Source organism: Uloborus diversus, chromosome 9, assembly GCF_026930045.1.
Source record: "Uloborus diversus isolate 005 chromosome 9, Udiv.v.3.1, whole genome shotgun sequence".
Classification (NCBI taxonomy): Eukaryota; Metazoa; Arthropoda; class Arachnida; order Araneae; family Uloboridae; genus Uloborus; species Uloborus diversus.
The window spans coordinates 145,620,956-145,645,190 of record NC_072739.1 but is presented as its reverse complement, the minus strand read 5'-3'; the positions used below and the strand labels follow the sequence as shown (position 1 = coordinate 145,645,190).

The 24,235-nt window shown below is 36.7% G+C and overlaps 1 protein-coding gene across 1 annotated transcript in view; it reads right to left on the bottom strand.

Annotated features, from left to right (window-relative positions):
- Positions 1-24,235, bottom strand: part of LOC129230549 (probable cationic amino acid transporter) — a 110,071-nt gene that overhangs the window by 22,695 nt on the left and 63,141 nt on the right. The window contains exons 6-9 of the mRNA XM_054864953.1: positions 20,349-20,545; positions 18,009-18,133; positions 13,623-14,019; positions 636-887 (exon numbers count right to left, since the gene is read on the bottom strand). Of these exons, the coding sequence (XP_054720928.1) occupies positions 636-887; positions 13,623-14,019; positions 18,009-18,133; positions 20,349-20,545 (971 nt within the window). The remainder of the gene's footprint in view (positions 1-635; positions 888-13,622; positions 14,020-18,008; positions 18,134-20,348; positions 20,546-24,235) is intronic.

The window sequence follows — 24,235 nt, the reverse complement described above, 5'->3', positions numbered from 1 at the left end:
TACTGCTTGACCATCGATTACATGGAAAGGCTAGTATCCGGTTTATAGGCGGAAATGGACGTATCTATTAGTTTATAGGGGTATTAGTTGGTTTGTTTTAGATGTGCACTTTCGCCTCTCTATTATTTAGCCTTAGTTTTGTAAAAATGAAAATTTCCTCACAGTAGCATATCTTAAATCTAAAGTATATTCAATCCATATTCTCACGGCAAAAATTAATTGATTTATTTATTCACAAAAAAGTTTTGAGCTTACCATTTTGCTTTTAAGTTCCTGAACGAAATGAAAATATTTTATTTTCTTTTTGTTGTTTCCATGGTAGCTATTTTTGTTTCCCTTTTTTTTACTTTTGAGAATGCAATAAATGAATAAGGCACTAGTGGTAGTATTATAAAACGTGTGCATAAAAATCCCATCGTTATTTTCCCTTCTCCCCTGCTAGATTCATTCAGATGGAATCGTCTTTACTTGGCACATTGTCGAATTACATACAATCCGTGGTCAAACAGTAATATACTTCCTCAAGTAATTTTGCTTTCGAAAAATCTAAGATTTTAGAAATCTAAAAAAGAAAGTAAGGATCGAAAAACTAGTCTGGGAACGTTTTACAGTTACTGTAAATTTGAGTTACTCACTTGGTCTGCGGCTGTCTAGAAATAACGAGTAGGCAGAAAATGATTCCGAGCAGGAAGACGAGCAGGAAGAAGATGGCTGCCCCGCTTCGATTCTCGAGCGCAGGCATGGCGCAAACAACAATTAAGTCCATGATGATGATAAGCAAATAAAGCACCCCCACCATCTTCATCACGAAGATGCCCGTCGCACTTGACGCCTCGCCTGGGTTGAACCAGTGGTAGGGAAGGACACGCATAAGGCGATGGATGATTCTAATTACACAGAAAGAATGAAAAATATTGTAGGGGAATGTGGAGCAAAGTAACTTACCTTTTACAAAACGCACAAATTGGAAATTCGTTTTGAAAATTAATGAAGAAAGAACAATACAAACATACAATGAAACATTATTTATTTTATTTCTGGCAGTTAATTTTCACCTTAAAAAAATAATAATAATAATTTGAATTATGACATCTTGAATTCAAATTATGTTTTTCGCAATCACGAGTGTGTGTATGTAGGCGTGTGTGTTTGTGTGTGGGGGTATGTGTTTGTGTGTAGGGGTTATGTGTATGTGTGTGTAGGGCATGTGTGTTTGTGTCTGTGTGCTGGCACAAGTGTGTGAGTAGTTGTGTGTATGAATGTGTGAGTGGGGGGGTATGTGTATGTGTGTGTAGGCATATGTGTTTGTGTCTGTGTGCAGGCATGAATGTGTGGGTAGTTGTGTGTATGTGTGTGTATGTTTTTGTGTGTGTATGTTTGGGTGTCTGTATGTATGCGTGTGTGTATGTGTGTATGTGTTTGTGTATGCGTGTGTGTATGTGTTTGTGTATGTGTGTGTCTGTTTGTGTGTATGTGTGCGTGCGTGTGTGTAAAGTTGTGTATGTGTGCGCGTGTGTGTTGGACATGGATGCAACCTGGAACGGCTTTCGCTATAGGAGCAGCATCGTGAGGAGCCAGCCGGTCCACGGTGATGGTGCGGAGGGTGGCGGTGGGAAAAATCAAAAGACGCCAAAAACAGTCAAATGAGGACAATAAGCAATCGTGATTGCTCAAAGTAAAAAAAAAAGAACCATGTTGGGGCCATTACGAAATTTTCTTCTACATCTATCTTACGATTTTTTTGATTTAACAAACAACCGCTCATGTAATGCTGCCACAAAATTAGGCTATTTGCCAAAGCGGGGAGATTTCGGCAATTGGAAAATTGGCGAATGGGGTCGTTTCCTAACTTTTGAAAGTATGTTTTTCTGAAAGAGCATGCTTGAAAACAGGATTTGACCATTTAAAAAATAATTTGACAAAGTTTACTATTTAAAAAAAAAAAATATTTAAGCCAATGCGCAGACTCAGTTTCATTTTCCACGCTTCTGCACATGACATCACAAATGATGAACTGCCATTCGCTGTTGTCATTCGCGCAGAGGGTAGTATTTAATTCGCTTCTTTGCTCACATGTATGGCAACGATATGTTTGATAACAAGCGTAGAGCGCAATATTAAATTTGCTTCTTGATTATCATAACGTGGAATCGCGGTAGAGAGCAAGAGTAAGCGTTCAGTGCGCCAATGGAATACGCGCCTAAATTCATCATTTGTGACGTAATAATGACCATGCCTTGTTTGAAAAATCGGACATTTAAAAAAATTAATTAAAAAATAACTGTTGGTGAAATGAAAGTATTTTCTGGATACATGTTACTTTTTTTTGCTCATTCTATCAACTTCAGTGACTAAAAGTAGTACTTTTGACTGAAGGAAACCACTCCATTGGCGATCTTAATTCATTGGTGTTTTCTTTTTGGCACCCAATGTTTGCGATTGCTCAACCCCTTCTTGAGTTATTGGCACAAAAATTGAATCAGAGCACCAACATATGAACCAAATTGAGTTTGATTCAGCCCGTTACTGCCTGAGTTATAGCAGCCTCGCTTAACAGAAAAAAACGTTCGATTGCTCCACCCCCATTGTGGAATTGGCTCTAAAAACTAATAAGCGTCAATTCACATGGGGGTACAATACCAAATATCGTTCCATTTCATGCAGTAGTTTTTGTTGTTGAGCGACCACAAAACCGGTCACACACATACAGACACACATAGACATTTTCCAAAAATGGTCACTATAGACTCAACGCACCGAAAAAGTGCAAATACGTCAAAATTCGGAAATTTTCACGAAACCAGTTATTTTATTAATAGATTGGATATAGAAAAAAGTAAAAAAGGAGGAAAAATTAACTTTTTTTTAATACTTCGAATTCTGGAGAAAATTCTAATGAAAAATCACTTTCAAAAAACATATGTTCATTTCAACTTAAGAAAACTAAACCAAAGAATAATATAGCTTTTTATTCAAAATCATAATTAAGTCGTTTTTTTTTTTTTTTTTCAAAAATATTTTTTCTGAAAGAGCGTGATCGAAAACATGGGATGAGTTTTTTTTTTTTTTTTTGAGCAATCACGATTGCTTATTGTTCTCACTTGACTGTTTTGATGTACTATGATTTTATTTTCCCTCCAGCACCCTCTGCAGCACCACCGTCGACTGACTGGCGGTCCTCACGATGCTGCTCCTCTAGCGAAAACCCTCTCCAGTTTGCCTCACTTACTTGCCTACACTTACACCAACACACACACACATACACCTACACACAGAAAGACATACACACACGCATACATAGACACACAGCACATACCCCCCCCCACACACAAACACATAAACACACAACTACCCAGACACACACACATGCCTACACACATACACAAACCGCCCACACACAAACAAACTTACCCCCCCCCCACACACACACGCCTACATACACACACACTCGTGATTACGAAAAACATAATTTGAATTCAAGATGTCAAAGTTCAAATTAATTTTTAAATTTTTTTCCTCTAAATTTTTACCTTTTTTACTCTCTTTAAAAATAATCTTAAAAGACGTTCAGTCATTGTTTTCATTTTCGCTGAGTGAACGAGTCATTAGGGTTACCAGAATAAAGATTTAGGACACTGCCAAACTTCGCCAAATGGTTTTTTTTTATTTAACTTACAGTTATTTTTCCGCTGATATGCTCGCAGTTAAAAATCACCAAAAGGCGATACATCTTGCAAGAGCCACTTATATAGATAGGCCGACGCATCAGCTTAAGTTTAGCCATTTTGGATCGGATTTTTCATTGTTGCATTGCTACGGTAACCAAAGCAAAGTTTCGGATTTCGCAAAATTTGCCGAAATAATATTTTATTCAATAAACAATTCACGTGTGCCGCTAATAATTGCTCCGAGTGAACAATCACCAAACGTGATAACTCGCCAGAAAAGACAACCACTCAAACACGCACTCCGATCCAAAATGGCTAATCTTAAGCTGACGCCTCGGCTCGTATATATAGGAGCCTTACATCTTGCCAGAAAAAAGTCACGTGCTCCGATTCAAGATGACTTTCTTGTGACGTCACACGATAATATATTTTGTTTTAGAAATGTGATATTTAAAAAAAAAAAAAAAATTGAAAATTACCTGTGGGAAAATAAAAGTTTGTTCTGGCTCCATGTTATTATTATTTTTATTATTTTATTTGTTTATCAAGTTCAGTGACAAAAAGTAGTACTTTTGATTGAAAGAAACGCACCCATTAAACTTGAAAACTATCATTGGCATTTCGATTAGTTTGTCGTTAGTTGCTTGGTGCAAAAGATGTTTTTCGCCAATAGTGTTCCACCACGAGACACTCAAAGAATCTCAAAGATCAACGACACATTCTAAATGCACAAGACATATCTTAACTCGATATCAGTAAGAGGAAAAGAATCCGATTACTGAAGAAATGGGAAGATAAGAGAAAACAGGGCATTTTTTTTCTCTTTACGTTGATTAAATGAAACACAATGATGTAACTCAAATACCATACCACTCACATCTTATTAGTTTTGCTAAGATTCTACTGAAACATTATCTCAAGAACTTCCAAATTGGTATCTATGAACAACTGGATGTTTTTGCTTGCAAACCAATAAAAACAATTTTTTTATTTATGAATAATTATTGCAGTTCTTAACCTTCAAATGAGGAAAAGGGAAAAGAAACTGGACACTAGAAAGACTAAGATTGGATCAATCTTGACATTTTTTTTTCTGAAGAAACAATAAAAGAAACTTTTTTGACTTTTTGGAATTCTATCATAGTTACATCCTTTTAAAAACGCTCATACTCTCTGATAGTCCAGTTACATACTTAAGGAAAAAGACCCTCCGTGGGAAATTTCGTGAGGAAATTGTGAGACCAATTCTAATACATTCCTTATAGCCTATATAATATGTCTCACCGGGTGTTTTGCTTGAACTTGTGTCAGACGGCCTGTATGACGTCATTAATCCAAGATGGAAGCTGCATTAGATATTGATTAAAATGTTCGGTTTTAACTGAGTTTTGAGGCATATTATAACATTTTTTCAACTTATCTTATATATTTAATATTTTAATATTATTGTATTTGAAATTTGAAAACTAATTGCCAATTTAAAATAAGTTATTCATTTAGTTTTTTTTTTAATTTTTAGATGCAGAATTTTAGTAACCAGTAACAGTTAAAAAATATTTTGGAAAGCTTGTACAATAAAATCAATTTTATTATTCCAAAAACCTGTAAAATAATTTGCATACACGCGTTTCGGGGTTATAAGAAGCATTTTTTTTCAATGCAGAAAAAAATTACAACTTCCGTTACTTAATATTAGATATAATGATACTTTTAGTGTACTCAAGTAATGAATGACTGATTTCATTATCTAAACTTTGATTTTAATTCAAAATATAGATTTAAAGGTAAACAAACAGTTCTTACTTAAAGATCTTCATCTGAAGCGTTATCAATATCGCTTTGTTGGCTATGATTTTCACATAAGTCCTCATCATCTTCACACACAAAGTTCAGTGCATGAAATATTTTGAGATTTGCATTTACATGAAACAATGCATTTTTCCTTTACGCAGCTGCATCGAACTAGTTTCAAAATGAACTCAGAAGCACAAAAAAGTGTACACATAACTGGAACATAGAAGTTGTCTTTCTCTTCCCATCCGAAGTCTGACGGTGATGTTAAATTTGGGTGCTGCTGGTCAGCAAGATGCCGTTCCAATACCTGATAATGAGCTCTTAAAATGTAAGGGGATAAAGACGCTCTTGCAGTAGGCAAATTTTCATTTTTAGTCTCCTGCTTGGAAAACATGAACCAAAGAAATTCTCCAATATCAGAAGTCTTTGTCAGCGGCACATATACAGAACAAATAAAGCCTTCTTTTAATTAATAACAATTTTATCATTTGTACCGAATTCTTCAGTTGACCCCCAGATGAGTCAGAGCGTCGAGAGTATCTTTGTCAGCCGTCTTATAAATTTTCCAAAAAGAAGGTTTTCCCTTCTAAGCAAGTGAGCTTGTTATATTACTTCCTGGCAGAGCATAGAGTCATAATATTCCTTTTGTTTCATCTAGGCCTAATGCGGTCATAATGCTGGTCATTCTTCGGTTGCGACCTACCCTAGTCACAAATATGCATGGACAGTGAAATGATTTTAACCAGAACAATGGTAACAAAAATACATCGATGTCAGGCGAATATATATGAGTACTGGTTGCTCTTTCTCTAGAAGCATGAAGATAGTCCAGTACTATTTTAATACCCGCCTCTCCATGACTGCTTTGCAGTGCAGTCACATCACCTTTTAATGATGATTTAGCTTCATTTCTCCAGCTAACTATTAGGTTTTTTTTCAATGCTGCATGTGTATATTAACGCTTTATTCGCCAGATAAGCTGTTAAGTTAACCTTTGTTTTTACATTTGAAAGTAGGGTCTTCATGTGTACGTTTTTAATATTAGTACAATCGGTTATTTTGAACTCAATGGGTGTTAATGTATTTCTTTTTTCCTCATGGCAGATTGGCAGAGTTTAGCGAGTTTTCAATGTATGCGTCAAACACTAAGTGTGCTTCATCATAATTTAAAAGAATTTCCTTGATCTTATTATTAAGTTCTGCAGCTAAATCATTATATGTTTTCACTTGCTTTGGTTTCTTCTATGATTGTAGTTGTTCCATTCCATAAAGAACAGCAACACTGTAAGATTCTCTGTTCATTTGCTTCAATATGCTTGAGTCTTTCTTGGGGTTCGACAAAGAATCTTCGATGCTGCTGTCTACTTTTTCTAAGCCACATTCTTCTAAAACCTTCATTAACTTTGATTTGTTTTGGGACAATTTTATCTACCCATCCAGATTAAACGTAGACTGTGGAACAGCCTAAAATTCATATTTTGTTTTTAAATCAATATCTGGTCAACTCCTTGATACAACTAGCAGAAGTTTAAATAATGATCGGCTTTTAACTGTAGAACAGTGCCAGCTATATTTGTTGCAACTTTCTTCGTGCTATTTTTACATAGATTTAGCTTTTCTTTTTTCATTGGGGCCCAGAAATCTGTGTTTTCAGTTTTAATTCTCTCTCGTTTAAAAGTGGCGTACATGTCACGCACATCTGTTTGTATGGCTTCATTATGTTCATACTTTGTTGTGTTAATAAGTTCACTTCCTTCACGTAGTATAAGGCTTGTTGGTACTCTGATGGAACTATATATACATTGCACATCTTCATGTAGTCGCTTTCTTCTGACCCTATATATACTTGCATCATACTTGCCCTGTCAAATGATAATGTTTACTCTTTAACGCTAAACTATTTTTCTATTGAGTTATGTATTTACTATTCTACCAATTACTTTCATACTCCTTTTCTCTTGCTCCAAAGCTTCGTCTGACCCTAAAGCACAAAACGGTACAAAAGACTTTTTAACAGCCCAATTGTCTTCCATGAATTCATTCCGAAGATTTTGTTGCTTTATTTTAAGACACTTCAGATTAGTCAAGTACCATGATATCATACTTGCATAATTTGTTAAATTGAAAGCAAAGGAATAGGAACGAAACCTTCAAATGAAGAAATGTGTAATTTCCAATTTCCTGATCTAACAGACCGTATAAAAGTAACATGGTATCCATCATATGCATGTATAACAAAACAAGTTTAAATGTTGGTCTTCCAATCAATTCTGTGTCCTCAAATCTTTCATTTTTACTTTCTTCTATATCTAATATATAGAAGAAAGTATTGGATTCGTGCAAATTTTCGAATTTCGAATTTTGACGGATTCGAACGTTTTGAGGTGTGCTGAGTCCATTTCGACCATTTTTGGAAAATGTCTGTCTGTCTGTGTGTGTGTGTGTATGTGTGTGTATGTATGTATGTGTGTGTGTATGTATGTGTGTCACGTCTGTGTGTGACCAGTTTTTTGTGGCCACTCTACAGCAAAAACTACCGCATGAAATCGAACGAAATTTGGTACACATATGTGCCCGTATGTGAACTTGTGCCCATTAGTTTTTGGCGCGAATTCCTCCAAGGGGGGTGGAGCAATGGGACGTTTTTCGAGTTACGCGTGCTTGCTATTCCTCAGGAAGTAAATGGCAGAATCAAACAAAATTTGGTCCATATGTTGGTATTAACAGGAACAGGTGCTGATTCAATTTTGGTGTCAATAACTCAAACGGGGGTTGAGCTATAGAACGTTTTTTGTCGTCAATTGTGACTGCTGTATCTCAAGAAATAATGAACGGAATGAAAGAAAAATTTATCCGCAAGTAGCCCTTAGTGGGTATAAGAACTGATTTTATTTTTGTGTCAACAGCTAAAAAGGGGGTAGCGCAATCACCCGTTCTTTTTTTCCATTTTGAGTGCCCTATCTCAAGAAGTAATGCTACGTTCTGGTTGAAATTTGGAATATATGGGAATCCATATGTAAACAGGCTTTGGTTCTATTTTGACGCCGATCGCTCCAAGAGGTGTTGATTTTTTTTTTTGCGAATAAAAATATTTTTATTAATGCAACAATAAGAAAGATAAATTGTAATAGATTGTCGTCTGCGTATTTCTCGTGATTTTAATTGTATGGAAATGATAGGAAATATTATCCCAATGATTTAAAATTTTTAACTGTTGCCATCTTATGTTTGTTAACAAATAAAATATTTGTAATTCATTCAAGCAAGGCTTTTAAAGTAACTTTCAATTTTCGCTCTTTGCTTTGCTTTTGCAATAATTCAGACATTGGGATAGTCGTCAAGTTTTTGCATGTGTCATTTTGTTTTTGTTGAGAACATTGCTTCCTCGTCAAGCATGGGGAGGGATCAGAAAAAAAAAAAAAAAAAGAAAAATATAGAAGAAAGTTTCGTGATGGCCACAACATACTAGTGATTTTAATTGTATGGAAATGATCGGAAATATTATCTCAATGATTTAAAATTTTTCTATTACGGGCGAAGTCGTGCGGATGCCACTAGTTAGTAATAAAACAATGGAACAGAAGGACTATAAAACAATTTGCTTAAATTTTAATGGGAAAACTGAAGCCGATCCGCCTTCTTTGCAAGAGCAGGAATGTCAACATCAATGTGTGTCGTTGCTAGTAGAATAAGGTCTATCAATGAACAGTCGGAGAAAGAGCTCCTGTGACGATTCTTGATCAAGTTCATCGCCGAAAAAGAGCTTTCGTATAAATATGTGCTCCCAAACATGAAAGTGACGAGAGCAAATTCTCAATTTCTTTTTCGAACTCAACAAAGACAGTAAAGTCAGTGAGGGAGGAGTCTTTATTTTTACTTTCTTCTATACCTAATATATAGAAGAAAGTATTGGATTCGTGAAAATTTTCGAATTTCGAATTTTGACGGATTCGAACGTTTTGAGGTGTACTGAGTCTATTTCGACTATTTTTGGAAAATGTCTGTCTGTCTGTGTGTATGTGTGTGTATGTGTGTCACGTCTGTGTGTGACCAGTTTTTTGTGGCCGCTCTACAGCAAAAACTACTGCATGAAATCAAACGAAATTTGGTACACATATGTGCCGCTATGTGAACTTGTGCCCATTGGTTTTTGGCGCGAATTCCTCCAAGGGGGGTGGAGCAATGGGACGTTTTTTGAGTTGCGCGTGCTTGCTATTCCTCAGGAAGTAACTGGCGAAATCAAACAAAATTTTGTCCATGTGTTGCCATTAACAGGAACAGGTGCTGATTCAATTTTGGTGTCAATAACTCAAACGGGGGTTGAACTATAGAACGTTTTTTGTCGTCAATTGTGACTGCTGTATCTCAAGAAATAATGAACGGAATGAAAGAAAAATTTATCGGCAAGTAGCCCTTAGTGGGTATAAGAGCTGATTTTATGTTGGTGTCAACAGCTAAAAAGGGGGTAGCGCAATCACCCGTTCTTTTTTTCCATTGTGAGTGCCCTATCTCAAGAAAAATGCTAAGTTCTGGTTGAAATTTGGAATATATGTGAATCCATATGTAAACAGGCTTCGGTTCAATTTTGACGACAATCGCTCCAAGAGGTGTTGATTTTTTTTTTTTTTTTTTGCGAATAAAAATAGCTTTATTAATGCAACAATAAGAAAGATAAATCGTAATAGATTGTCGTCTGCGTATTTCTCGTGATTTTAATTGTATGGAAATGATCGGAAATATTATCTCAATGATTTAAAATTTTTAACTCTTGCCATCTTATGTTTGTTAACAAATAAAATATTTGTAATTAATTCAAGCAAGGCTTTTAAAATAACTTTCAATTTTCACTCTTTGCTTTGCTTTTGCAATAATTCAGACATTGGGATGGTCGTCAAGTTTTTGCATGTGTAATTTTGTTTTTGTTGGGAATATTGCTTCCTCATCAAGCATGGGGAGGGATCAGAAAAAAAAAAAAAAATATATATATATATATATATATATATATATATATATATATATATGGAAGAAAGTTTCGTGATGGAAACAACATACTAGTTTCATGTATTTTAGAATCTAGTAATATCTGCATTATATTTGAGGAAAATTATTTTGTTTCACCATACTTTTTTTCCTGGAAGTAATTACTTTTTGCACTCTATCATCTCATTGAAATTTCATTTCTTCATTGTGTGTATAAAAAGCATCGAGGTAACATTTAAATAGTGCAACCCGTAATGTAGAATGTGCTTCTGTAGCCCGTCTAACACACTTTCCTGCAAGAATTTTTGACACTACAGATTCACTGTATAACTCAGTCAAATTGTTGTCAAGACCTGTACAAGTTTTTGTTTGACAGGGCAAGTTTTAAAGCTGGTTTGTATAATCCAATATCCATGGTAGTAAACTTTCCCCTAAAATATATTTAGTTACATCTACCAGTTTCTGCATGAATGTAAGCTACGCTGATGAAATGAAACGTGCGTTCTAAAAGATGCAAGAAAAGCTCCTAAGACGTAATTATACAGGTTATAAGGAATTCTGTTAAACGATTATACAGTCGAACCTTGTTAAAACGAACTCAAATGGACTTTAAAAGTGAATTTGTCTCAACAGTTGCTCGTTTTATTTGAACAAAAAAATAGTTTAAGTGTAAGTACAGTAGGACGGGGATTGCAAATGTAGTTCGCTTCAGCAGTGATTCGTTATAAGAGTGTCCGAATTAACGAGGTTCGACTGTACTAATGTTTAATGCTTTTAGTCTGAAAATTAACAGTATTTTTAAATGCAAAAACTCACCCAAGGTACTTTTAAACTAGCTTATTCTGAATGCCAAAGTCAAAAATGAAGACTTCAGAATTATTTTTAAAAATGAGTTAATAAACAAATAAATTAAGTATTTTACTTTCAACTTATAATAAGAAAAGTAATAGAATATTAATCAAGCAAATTCATCAGAAAATTATCACAAAATACCCAAAAATTGAGTCATACTTGCAAAAACTCATTACAGCCGCCATCTTGGATTGATGACGTCACACAGGCCGTCTGACACAAATTCAAGCAAAACACCCGATGAGGCATAGTTACACAGGCCATAAGGAACATAATAGAATTGGTCTCACAATTTCCTCACGAAATTTCTCACGGAATGTAGGATGCCCCCCCTACTATGAACTGTTATAGCTTGACCACGGTGAGGAGGCGGATGACCTTGAAGCTAAAACATCATTTGTAAAAGGCTGTTTGTTATTATTTTGGAATAGATAGGATTAGCGAGACCTACTAGTCGGTGCTTTCTAGCAGATTCTATCTATTACAAACAATTTTTCACTTCAAGGTCATCCGCCTTCTTTTCGTGGTCAAGCTTTAACTACGAGGCGTATTTTTTAAGTAAGGTCCGTTTTGTTTTAGACACCAGTTGTTCGCGCGCATACCGCTATGAACACGTGCGTCGTGTACCGGCATGCGTCGGAAACAACTGTGCTCATTTTCAACTCTGCAGCTAACCTGTACGGCTCTGTTCTATGCTTTCATTTAATGCTCTTTGAAAAAACAAAAAAACTTTTAAAATTTCGGAAACGACCCCATTTTGAGGGCGAAAATCAGCACACAGGTTTCAAAGTCACAATAGGAGCCAAGCATAGATACTAAAGAGAGACTGTCCACAAATGTATCCCCCCCCTTGTCACACTTCATTTTACTCACTCTCCTCCCATTGTCATATGTCACGCTGCATATTTTTGAGCAATCACGATTGCTTATTGTTCTCACTTGACTGTTTTTATGTGCTATCATTTTATTTTCCCGCCAGCACCCTCTGCAGCATCACCGTCGACCGGCTCCTCACGATGCTGCTCCTCTAGCGAAAGCCATCTCCAGGTTGCGTCAATATCCTACACACACGCGCATACATACACACACACACACATACACCTACACACATACACAAACACATACACCTACACACATACACAAACACATACACACACGCATACATACAGACACATACACACACACAAACACATACACACACGCATACATACAGACACCTACACATACAACACAAACACATACACACAACTACCCACATATTCATGCATGCACACAGACACAAACACATATGCCTACACACACATACACACAACTACCCACATATTCATGCATGCACACAGACACAAACACACATGCCTACACATTCATACGCATACTCCCTACACACAAACACACATACCCCCCACAGACAAGCACACACACACTCGTGATTGCGAAAAACATAATTTGAATTCAAGATGTCAAAATTCAAATTATTTTACAGTAATATATAAACTTTTCACAGCAAAAGAGGGTTTCTATTTCAACCAAAATGTTATACAGATCACACTTCTTGCTATTCTATCTTCTCTTCTTGCAAACTCACTGCTCCACGGACACTTCTCCCCTTCAAAGCATGACATTATTTTTGTTTGATCCCTAAGGAATGTGCAAGTTTTAGGAATCATAATGCTTTCGTTCCATTTCTCCAAGATTCGTAATCCATTTATTCATTCGCTGAATGCGACGTGGTTTCGTTAACTCGTAAACGTTTTTCATTGTTTCATGTAATTTTTATGATACACTATACCTATCCCATATGTACCAATATGTCTTAATACGTTTTATTTCCTAGTAAGTTATATGTCCCATATGTTTCTTTAAAAACATATGAGATAGTTATTGTTACGTTATAACGGTAAATTCGCTACGTATGACTTCACTATAAATGAGCTCGATTGTGATTAAAAACTTTCGATCCCTTGGGTGGTGGGAAAGGTGATGAAGACAGAGCGCAAAGTGCAGTTACAGAGGCTTCGGGTTGTATTAAAGAAAAGATCGGAAGCTTTCCGCTTCGGATTGACGTCGTAACTCCTCCCTTAAAATGTCTCTTGTTGCTGAATTTCTATACGGAGAAATTTTAAAGGCGTTGTTATGGCGTCAATCTGAAGCGGGAAGCTACTGATTTTTTTCTGGAATAGGGCCCTTTGCCATCCTTGCAGTTGGTGTGAATTCATCTTTAACTTTCTTGTCTGCAGAACCACTTAAAATGAAACTTCATTGACAGTCAGGCATGACGGTAAGAGGGTTAATGCTATTCTACTTTAGTTTCTAAAAGGAAGAATATACCTCTGTGGGATACTGAAGGCAGCGGCAAGAGGAGGTGGTTGCGATGACTGCGGTGGGGGCACCGCCCCGTAACTCGTGTCCCCTCCCCTCATGAGTAGATCGTCGTCTCTTTGGGCGGCGTCTCGGATGAGATCCGGCCTCTGTTGCTCCCCGTCGAACCCCAGGACTCCACCCCTAGGACTCTCGTCGCTGTCAGAAGAGTCGTATCGGTTTGTACGCTTGGTGTGGATTGTGGTGGTGGCTGTGGCGGGAAACATGGCTCCTGGATTCTCTTTCGAGGGGGTGGGACATGCAGATCGGATGGACTCAGGTAGGAGTTGGACTAAGGTGGTCTTGGGAGGTTGGTATCGAAGTAAGAGCACGCAGGTTGATACAAGAGTATATGCCATAAGAGTACCTGAAGACAAAATTGGGTACTTATTATTATTTGAAGCATGATTCTACAAAGAAAAATATTGACAATTTATTCTGTAAAATCACTGAGCAAAACTATTGATCTACCCCCATCGCACACAAATCGTTTTAAACTAGTTGTCAAACGTATTTGAAGTCGGCACTTCTGCATGTGAATGCTTTTGTTTACGAGGTATAACTTCAGATGACCCCCAAAAAATGTTTAGCCTAGGTAAATGTTATACAGGCCCTGCATTTTCGTTTGAGTTTCTTTGTTCGTTCTCCTCATTAATGAAGTTGCAAGAACGCAACATCAATCTGTAGATCTTCTAAAAGACTAGATTTTCTTTCTGAAAATATTGTAACACTCATCTTGCATAGTTCTATGAAACCTTTCACATATACCATTAGTCTGTGGAGAGTAAGCTCTACTTCTACAATGATCGAAGTCTTCTATGCCCAAATAAAGGTGATATGCATGTTGAGGGAAACAATTTTTTTTAAACATTTTTGGACTAAAATTTCGGAATGAATAGAAAAACAGACGATAGTTCTATGGAATTCTATAGAAAGCCTTTGTTTTATACAAACAAAATTAATTTTCTATAGAAACTCTATAGAGTATTGTATAGAAACCTCAACTCGCTTCTATAGATAACACTTTTGAGCATTCTATAGAGATTAAATAAAGTCTTTGATAAATTCAATAATCCCTAATTAAATAAAAAAAAAGTATGTTTTTAAATGTAGTTTTGTGAAATGTATACTTCCCAATCAATGAATAATTTAAAAATTATTTACTAATTAGAAAAACATAAAACTACTTTAAAAAGGTGTAGATAAAAACAATCTTAAATAACGTTCTTAATATCCAATAACTGCAGATTGAGAATTAAGATATGGCATAAAAATCAGCATGTGTTGTTGAAATGGATAACGCATTTATATTAAATTTTGTCTTGCAAATAAAGTGTTAGACAGATTTTTACGTCAGTGAAAATCCTATGCACGTGGCAAAGTGTATATTATGTAATCAAGAATGTAAATGAATATAATAACTAAAGAATCCTATCAGTTTAAAACAAATGCACAATAACTGGGCAAGGAGTAAAGAATTAAATTACCTGTTTCAAAAAGCATGGAGATGCAAAAGAAAAAAAGTTTTTTTTTTTAATTTTCTTTTTTCCTCTTAAAATTAATAATATTTTAAAGTAAAGTATTCACTAAACGAAAACGTGAAAAATGAATAAATATGTTTATGTAAAAAGGAATCAAATTTTTCTAGCACAGTAGACTACTTAAATTTTCCATAATTATCTAGAAAAACATATTTGTCATGCATCTTTTCCTTGATTTTAGATTTTTTAAAATATGAAACTTTAGCAGTATTTAGCATGCAAAATGTTTCTTTATACCTGGAAATTTTGTACAAAAATATTCTTTGCAACTCTTGAACTTAATTGATTTCTATAGAACACTTCTAAAGAATTGTTGCTATAAAATTGTCTACAGACTTTCTAAAGAAAACCTTTCTATACAATCTTTTCTATTGATTTGTCTATAGATTTCTATAGAAAACTTTTCTAAAGACTATTTCTTATAGAAGTTCTATAGAACTCTATAAAGCACGAAAAACATTTTTTAAGGGTCCATACAGTTAGTACCCTTTTAGCATTAACCAAATCTTTTACTCGTGATATAGAAGTAATTAGGATTATTCTAAATACAACACTGGCCATTAATTGAGAAATGTCATTTTTTTCCCCATTTTATCACGCATAAGCTTACGTTGAAGCACTCCAAATTAGCTCAGAGTTCAAATGGCAATTACAATCAAATTAGTAGGTGTTCCTATGCACCCGGTGTGAAGCAAGTCTTCAAATTACTCCACCAAGAAGTAGTTTCTCGCTTGTTGGGCGGGTCATCATTAGTGTCACGGATATCAACTCAGAAACATATTCTATAGTGATTGCGCTTTAAGACAGCCATGAATGCTAGAACTAATCATACTAGAAAAGCAGCCAAAAAAAAAAAAAAAAAAAGAAACAACTTCGGCTCATAACGTCAAAACTTTACATTGAATAAATGCTATAAATCCTCGATTAACCAGCATTGACTTATCCAGGTCCATGGCGGGAGCTGGTGTCGATATTCTACCTTCAAAAGTGCAATACAGGCTGTTAGAGCGAGGGTCGACCGTACAAGGAGTAGCTTCTCATATCCTGCATGGAGTAAAAAAGGTTGAAATGGACACAGAAACAAAAATATGGATTGAGAAAGTTCTCTTTTCTGAAGAAACAGATTTTGTGGTTCAAGAATTTAAGTCCAGGCTCGAGAGAAAGAGCAAAGGACAACCTTTCAATCTGCACCAAATCAATCAGGCACTGACGTATCCGCCCAAAAAGATGTTTTGGGGTTGTTTCAGTGCTTTGGAAGCGGAATTTCTTGTTCCCGTAGAAGGAATGATGAACAATGCCAGTAACGAAGTCATAATGACCCAAAAAGAGCTTCCAACCATGTCTAAACTGCTGCTGAATGGAAAATTCGTTTTTTAACAAGACAGCTCGTGATTCCATTTCGAAGGGAATCAACAATTTCTACTCGAAAAACAAATTCACTGTTGTGGATTGGCTCGGTGATTCACCGGACTTGAATCTGAAGGAAGATTTGTGGGCTATAGTCCAAAATTTTGACTATTTGACACTGGACAAGCTTTGGCTATTATTGAGATATGGTTCAGATCAGAGACGTTGAAGCTAATACTATTTGTGCCAGCTTTGTATATTCCAGGCCCAAACGTGTCAGTGATGTAATCAAACTTGGTGGAGGTCATATTAATTATTAGTTTTAAACGTATTCATAGAAAATTTAAATAAAACTAAATTTCGTGCAAAATAATGCATTTCGCATTTAATAGCCACAATACTGTGTTTATTAGGTTAACCAAAAGTAATTAGGTGTGAAGAAGGTTTTAGACCAAAAAATTGGGTTTGATGCCAGAAAGAACAATTTGACACTAAAACATGTGTTCCAACGTTTGAAAATATAATAAGCGTTTCTAAAACATCTTCCAACATTCAAAATATTCATTGGCATTCAAAAAGAACGCATTAATGACTCATAATACTCTTTGACACTCATAGACATCATTCATATCTGAAAAAAATCTTCATACATATAATAGCCAATGATCTGGCATTGCCCCACTAAATTTCGCTTACGCATATAGGCCGTGACAATTGCTGAAACTCATGGCAACAAAGAGGGCGCTACATGAAATCCCTGTTTTCCATTACGTTGCCATTGATTGGTTGATGCCAGGGTTCCGTTCATCTTCTCTTGCGATCAAAATGGGCAACGTCAAATAAAAAATAAACCAACTTTGAAACTTGCCGTTGATTGGTGGATGCACAGGATTCTGTTCAATTTCAAGAGCAGATCACAGTTGCATCGGTTTTAACACAGAAAAGTACTAAATTGTCAAGTTCCGAAAGCATCAACACCGTCTAGTGGGCCCAGCACGGATCGAGTAACGCTCTTGACGTCATCAATAATGAGACTCGCGCCACGGCATGATGATTTGATAATATATTTTGGTAATGTTTAAAATGCAGGGAAAGATTTTATAGTGACAAGGCTGAACCGGATCCGGAAACTTAACTGTTTTATTGGTAAGACTGTCATTTCAGGGGAAAGAAGAAATGAAAATGTGGTCAATAATGAACGCTATCTACTGGAATTTAGGGTTAATCCACTAGAGTCAGGGTTAGAATTTCAACTACCAAAACATCACCAAACAGGCAATTGCTTCGTTCAAATTTAGCAGCAATTTTCACCCGTCAATTCACCCCCGACGGGCGATTTTCCAGTCAATAAATAAAGAACAGTAAAACTCATCTGAAATCGGCAGGTCAAAATGTGCAATTTGTCCAAACCATAATCGATTGTTTTAATAACTTAGCACCTGCTTAACAAAATTGCATGTTACATTACCTATGGACATCATTTCTACAAGAACATCCAAACTCATAAGTAATGAAACTAAAGCTGTGGCAGCTCCTAAAATACATGTTGCTTTGGCAGGGGTTCCAGTGAAATCCCAGACTTGATCCAGAGATCTGCAATAAATAATTGATATAGATTTTGTATCCGAAACGCTTTTCTGATACAGATGCATGTTCAAAAACAGTAAATGCATCGGCAAAGACGCACAACGCATTTTTAAAATATCAAATTGATTTACACACATAATTTGAACTGTTACTGTTACATCATGTCAGACTTCCCTAAACAAAATATGTGATCAGTTTGCTTGTCTAGTACAAGTCTATAAAATTGTCTGTTTATTTCTTCATTTGAATATCCAAGTATAAATATCGATAAAGCAGATGGTCTAATAGGTAATTATCACGCTGTAACATTTGTACACGTCTCGTAATGCATAATAGTCGAAGTTCAATATTGAAACTTAGAATAGCGGCAACCTTATGACTGGAGCACTTTTGCTTAGGCAACCCTAGGCCATCAGTTTTGTAATATTTTTACCTACATTTTTCATATAACTTATGTGAAAACTCGAAGACGGTAAAGGGCACCTTTTAGCCCCTGATTACCCTGGTTATTGACCAGAAAAAGGTTGGCAACCTTACTTTAACGTTTCTTTACAGCTTTTACTCTTCATTTATGACAACAATTTTTGGAAACCCGATGTGGATAAAATACTAATTTTTGGGCACCTTTTAGCCCCTGGCAACCTTGCTTAGGGACCGGAAAAAGGAAAGCAACATTACTTTAGCGTTTTATTTACAACTTTTACTCTTCATTTATGACAACAATTTCCGGAAACTTGAAGAGGGGTAAATTATCTCCCTCATTAAAACCTTTTATCCCCAGACAACCCTGGTTAGCGAGCCGTAAAAGGTAGGCAACCTTACTTAAGCGTTTTATTTCCACATTTTACTCTTTATTTATGACTAGTGGTACCCGCACGGCTTCGCCCGTAATAGAAAAATTAAAAGGTCTTTTGGTTCGCCTGTATATTTACAAATAATGTATGGTAAATTTTCTTGCCAATTGGCTTGTACACATGTTACGGTTCCACGTTATGATAATTTCGTATCTCGCCAATTGGCTTGTGCCCATGTTACGGTTCCACGTTATGATAATTTCGTAATTTACTCGTCCATCTTATGATAATTTTGTTCTTAAAATTGGAATAGAAAAAGAACCACATCGAATTTTCGAAAAATAGCTTTGAGGTGTACACTCCCATGCTACAAACTAATTTTGTGCCAAATTTCATGAAAATCGGCAGAACGGTCTAGGCGCTATGCGCGTCACAGAGATCCGGACAGAGATCCTGACAGACAGAGAGATTTTCAGCTTTATTATTAGTAAAAATAAAGATAACGATTTTCGGAAACTCGATGAGCGTAAATTACTCATTTTTAAGAACCTTTCAATCCCTGGCAACTCTAATTAGTTCGCGTGAAAGAGGTAGAAATTCTTACTTTCTCGTTTTATTTACAACTTTTAATCTTCATTAATGGCAACAATTTTAGGAAACTTCATAAGGGTAGGTCAAACCTAGTTCGCCCTATAAGGTTTACAAGGTCGCAGCGATGCGATTCAGTTGCCTGACCCGCACGGCTCAAAAACGTCGCACAACAGCTCATTGAACATTGGACAACCATCTTTCCCCGTAAATCACAACACCATTGGAAGGCAGCCTAATCGCTAAGGCGTTAGACAAGAGACTGAAGGCTCCAAATTCGATGCCAGTCGACCGTAGAATCTTCCGTGGTCGCTGATGGTGACTGCTGACTGAGGCTTGTTAAATATGTCGAGTTGACGAAGTCCTAGAAGTTTCCATTCCGAATCTACACCTCTGGAGATGTTGAGTCAGGGGTGACTTAACTCCTGGTCATTAAAAGTCAGAATGGTCTTCAGGACCCCACCCAAAGTGCTACAGCACGTGTAATGGTAGGTATGGGGTATCCTGAAGTGTACTGTAACGTAATATTAATACCATTGGGTACATCAACGATATTTATCGGAGATTCTGTTTGACATTTTCAAATTTAGGTATTTTACTTCCCGTAATTACATCTCTTGTGCTTTGCTATCATGTAAGATTAAGAAAAATCTTTTTCATAAAATTAATTTATCCAATTCAAAGTAAAAACAAAATCGCATAACATCCAGTGATTAAGAAAATAATTGTTTTCAATACATCTTGTCTCTTGTACTTTTTTTTTTTTTTTTTGAGAATATTAAGTTGGCACTGAACACTTTTAGCAAACGTTGCATTGAGACCAGAAACGAAACACTTACTTGAAAATAAGACCGTCTTTGGCCATGGCATAAACAATGCGAGGCATAGGGAACATGGATCCAAACATACTGACGGTCAGACCAGCAAGAGCACCAATAGCTACAATATATTTACACTTGTAAGCTCCTCTCTGGGCGAACATCTCTATCAGAGCAGAATCTTTGTCGATTTCATCATAAGGAATGATCAATGTTAACTGTTCAAGGAAAATAAAACTTGTGATTAATATTAACTAATCAAAAATCCTCAACACATATTCATGAACTATTCAAGTACTAAAATCATATAAAACAATTTTAAAATTACACACGTTTCGAATATTAGTTTTTATGAGCTAAAGAATTTTATAAATTAGTATTGAAAAACTTGGACTTATAACGTTCTTCTTGATTTTGACATAACATTTTGCTTTCTATATTGAAAGCGTCCATCAGTTTGCCGACGAGCTTTCACAACTAACTCAGTGATTTTGAAGTAGTTTACGTCCTATTTTTTCTTTTTTTTTCCATTTGAATAAAAGTTATATCTGAGCAACATTATGATTTTAAGAAAAACCCTTGAAAAAAAAAATGGTTATAAGTGACAAAAATGAAAATGTCGAACCTATTTATTTCGAACCCAAAACCTCTCTATGTCGTAATTTTTCAGTTTCCGCGCATTTGCAGCATAAACTCCGTGTTTTTTCTCACATCTATCACGAATAAATTTTCCCGAAAACCTCTATATCTCGAATTCCGACTACACTGTCTTTCTTAAATTTGATCCCTAAAGATCTTTATCAATAGTGGAACTTACAGTCAAAAGCGTCTTTTTTTTGAGCAATTATAAATTGCTTATTGTTTTCATTTGATTGTTTTGATGTCCTTTGATTTTATTTTCCCCCCGCCTGCCACTGCAATACCTGCGTCGACCGGCCTCACGATGCTGCTCCTCTAGCGAAATCCGACTCCAGGTTGCGTCCATATCCTACACACACACGAACACATACACACACACCTACAGACACATACACATACATAACTATACACACATACATACACACACGCATACATACACACACCTACACACACGCACACACACATACACATACATAAACACATAAACACACAGATACACACACTTATGCCTGCACACAGACACAAACACACACGCCTACACACACAAACATACACACACATACACACACACATGCACATACATACATACACACACATACACACACTCATGCCTGCACACAGACATAAACACACGCCTACACACACGCACACATACGCACGCGTACCCACACACACATATACACACGCGTACCCACACACATATATACACACGCCTACATGCACACACACACACTCGTGATTGCGAAAGAAATAATTTGAATTCAAGATGTCAAAATTCAAATTAATTTTTTTTTAATTATTTTTTTTAAATATCAGCAGTCCTCCAAGTCTGTTGAGACATGTAACCCAGGGAAAACGATGAGTACGAGGAGCAAGTTTTATAATAATTTCACCCACTCGGTAATTGTTGAGAAGGTTCAATGTTGAACACTAAAAAACTTCCAGAATTTTACTTCCAAATCATTGAGACCAGTTCTTTTTTACTTGACTCATTTAAAACATCTAGCATACAGGGTCTGTATAAAAAGTAATGAGACTTCAGCTGTGTTCTAAAAATGTACTGCAGATATTAATACTTAGACCTAAACTTCTGCAAAATAGGATCATTGGCCTGCGCACCCTTATCCCAGCGAGTTTTCCAAGCTTCGAAGGCTGCTTTGCAGTGTGCTTCCAAAATGTCCTTTAAAAATCTTGTACTATGCACTTTCACGGCATCCAGAGTACCATGGTAATGTCTTTTTAGTGATGTTTTCATCTTCGGGAATAAAAAGAAGCCTGCTGGGATTAAATGGGAGCTGTAGGTGTGCTGTGGAAGCGTAGGAATACCATTCTTGACCAGGAAATCTTGAATGATGAAGCAGGTGTTACCAGCATTGCCAAATTTTCAGTGATGATGCAGTGAACTGTTATTTTATCAAGTCCAACTTCGTCTTCAATCATTCTCACACTTAACTGGAGGTCCGAATTTAGCAAAACACGCACATTCCATATTTGCCTCCGTTCTGCTGGATCACGGACGCCTTACTCGAGATTCATCCTCCACGCTCTGCGGGCCATCTTTAAAACACTTGTGCCACCGAAAAACCTGCACCTTTAACAGACAATTATCTCCAAACATTTTCTTACACTTCTCTAAAGTCTCTAAGGCCGACTTATCACGTCCCACAAAAAATTTAATCGCGTAACGTTGCTCAATTGTTCTCTTCATTTAGGAACTGAAACCGACGGTAGTAACAGGGGTAAACTATAACGACGATGCTGCCTGAACAGAGATTCGCAGGCGACTGGGGAGTGAGTATCCCCAGTAACCCTCACCACCGACCTAAAAAAATTGTGCACGCCTGGAAAGTACAGGGGTTGGACAAAAACATGGAAACCCCTATAAAAAACCATAATATCACGCCTAATACCGTGTAGGACAACAGTTGGCATTTAAAACAGCTTGAATTCTGTTAGATATCGATAAATATAGGTCCTGTATGGTTCAGAGAATCCAATACCATTCTTCCTGCAAAATAGCGGCAATTTCAGTTAGAGATGATGGAGGGGGGTAGCGATCGCAGTTTTCTCACCAAAGTAAACTACAAGGGCTCAATAATATTGAGAGCTGCTGACTGTGGTGGTCAGGGGAGATACAACAAACCCTCCTCATGCTCACAAAACCAGTCTTGGACGATGCCAGCGGTGTGAGAAGGGGCTCTATCGTCTTGGCACACAGCATTACTATTGGGGAACAAACATTGTAGCATGATATGGACTTGATCGGTCAAAATGGTTACATAATCTTTACCAGTAATGCGACCTTGCAAGGCAATCATGGGGCCCGTAGAATACCACGATATGGGTGCCCAAACCATGACCGAACCTCCACCGTGTTTCAGCAAGCAGTTTGAATCGTAGGCTTGTGACGACGTTCGCCAGACGTAAACTTGGCCAGAAGTTGAGAATAGCGTGAAACAAGACTCATTCGACCAAATGAGTCTTCCATTGCGCCATCTTCCAGATTTTATGGCTTCAGCAACATATTTTCTTTTTACAGGCATTTGCATGACTGATGAGTTGATTTTTGGGATTGCTGCTCGCCCTGCAATTCCCTACTTATGGAGCTCTCTTCTTATTGTTTTAACGCTAGCAGGGTTTGTGAAACCGACATTAACTTCAGAAGTGGTTTTTGCAGATGTCGTCCTCTTATTTTTCGTCACAATCATCTTCAATGACCGTCTGTCACGCTCGCTCAACACACATTTTCGTCCACGTTGTGATTTAGCAGATGATATTTTTCCGCTTTTCCTGCATGCAGTACAAATCTTCGATACCGTGTCTCTTGAGACACCAAACACTTCGACTACCTTGGTTACGGAAGCACCTATTAGAGCTGCAACAATTCGTCCGCGTTCGTATTCACTTAGTTCTGACATATTGCACTCGAAACAACACAAAGCACTATTCTGACAACGACTGACACTTACTAGGTGGGACCCAAAAGAAACCGGACTAATGGTGCGATGCCAATCCCAGATGTAGTAGAGTGTTTTCCAGCTAGACGGTTCAAGTAGAGACCTTCACAAACCAGCTGTGCAATTGGCGTCAGTTTAATTGATAACGTCTGATCGTAGTGTTGGTTTTCTCAGGTGTTGTTGCTTTCCGCCTGAGAACTCATTACGGCAGTTTTAAAAGAACAAACTGTAAGCTTGAAATTTTGCTTCTTGCTTGAAAAGTCGGCAACGGAATAGCTTACCAAATGCCCAAACAAGCTTTCAAGAACGATG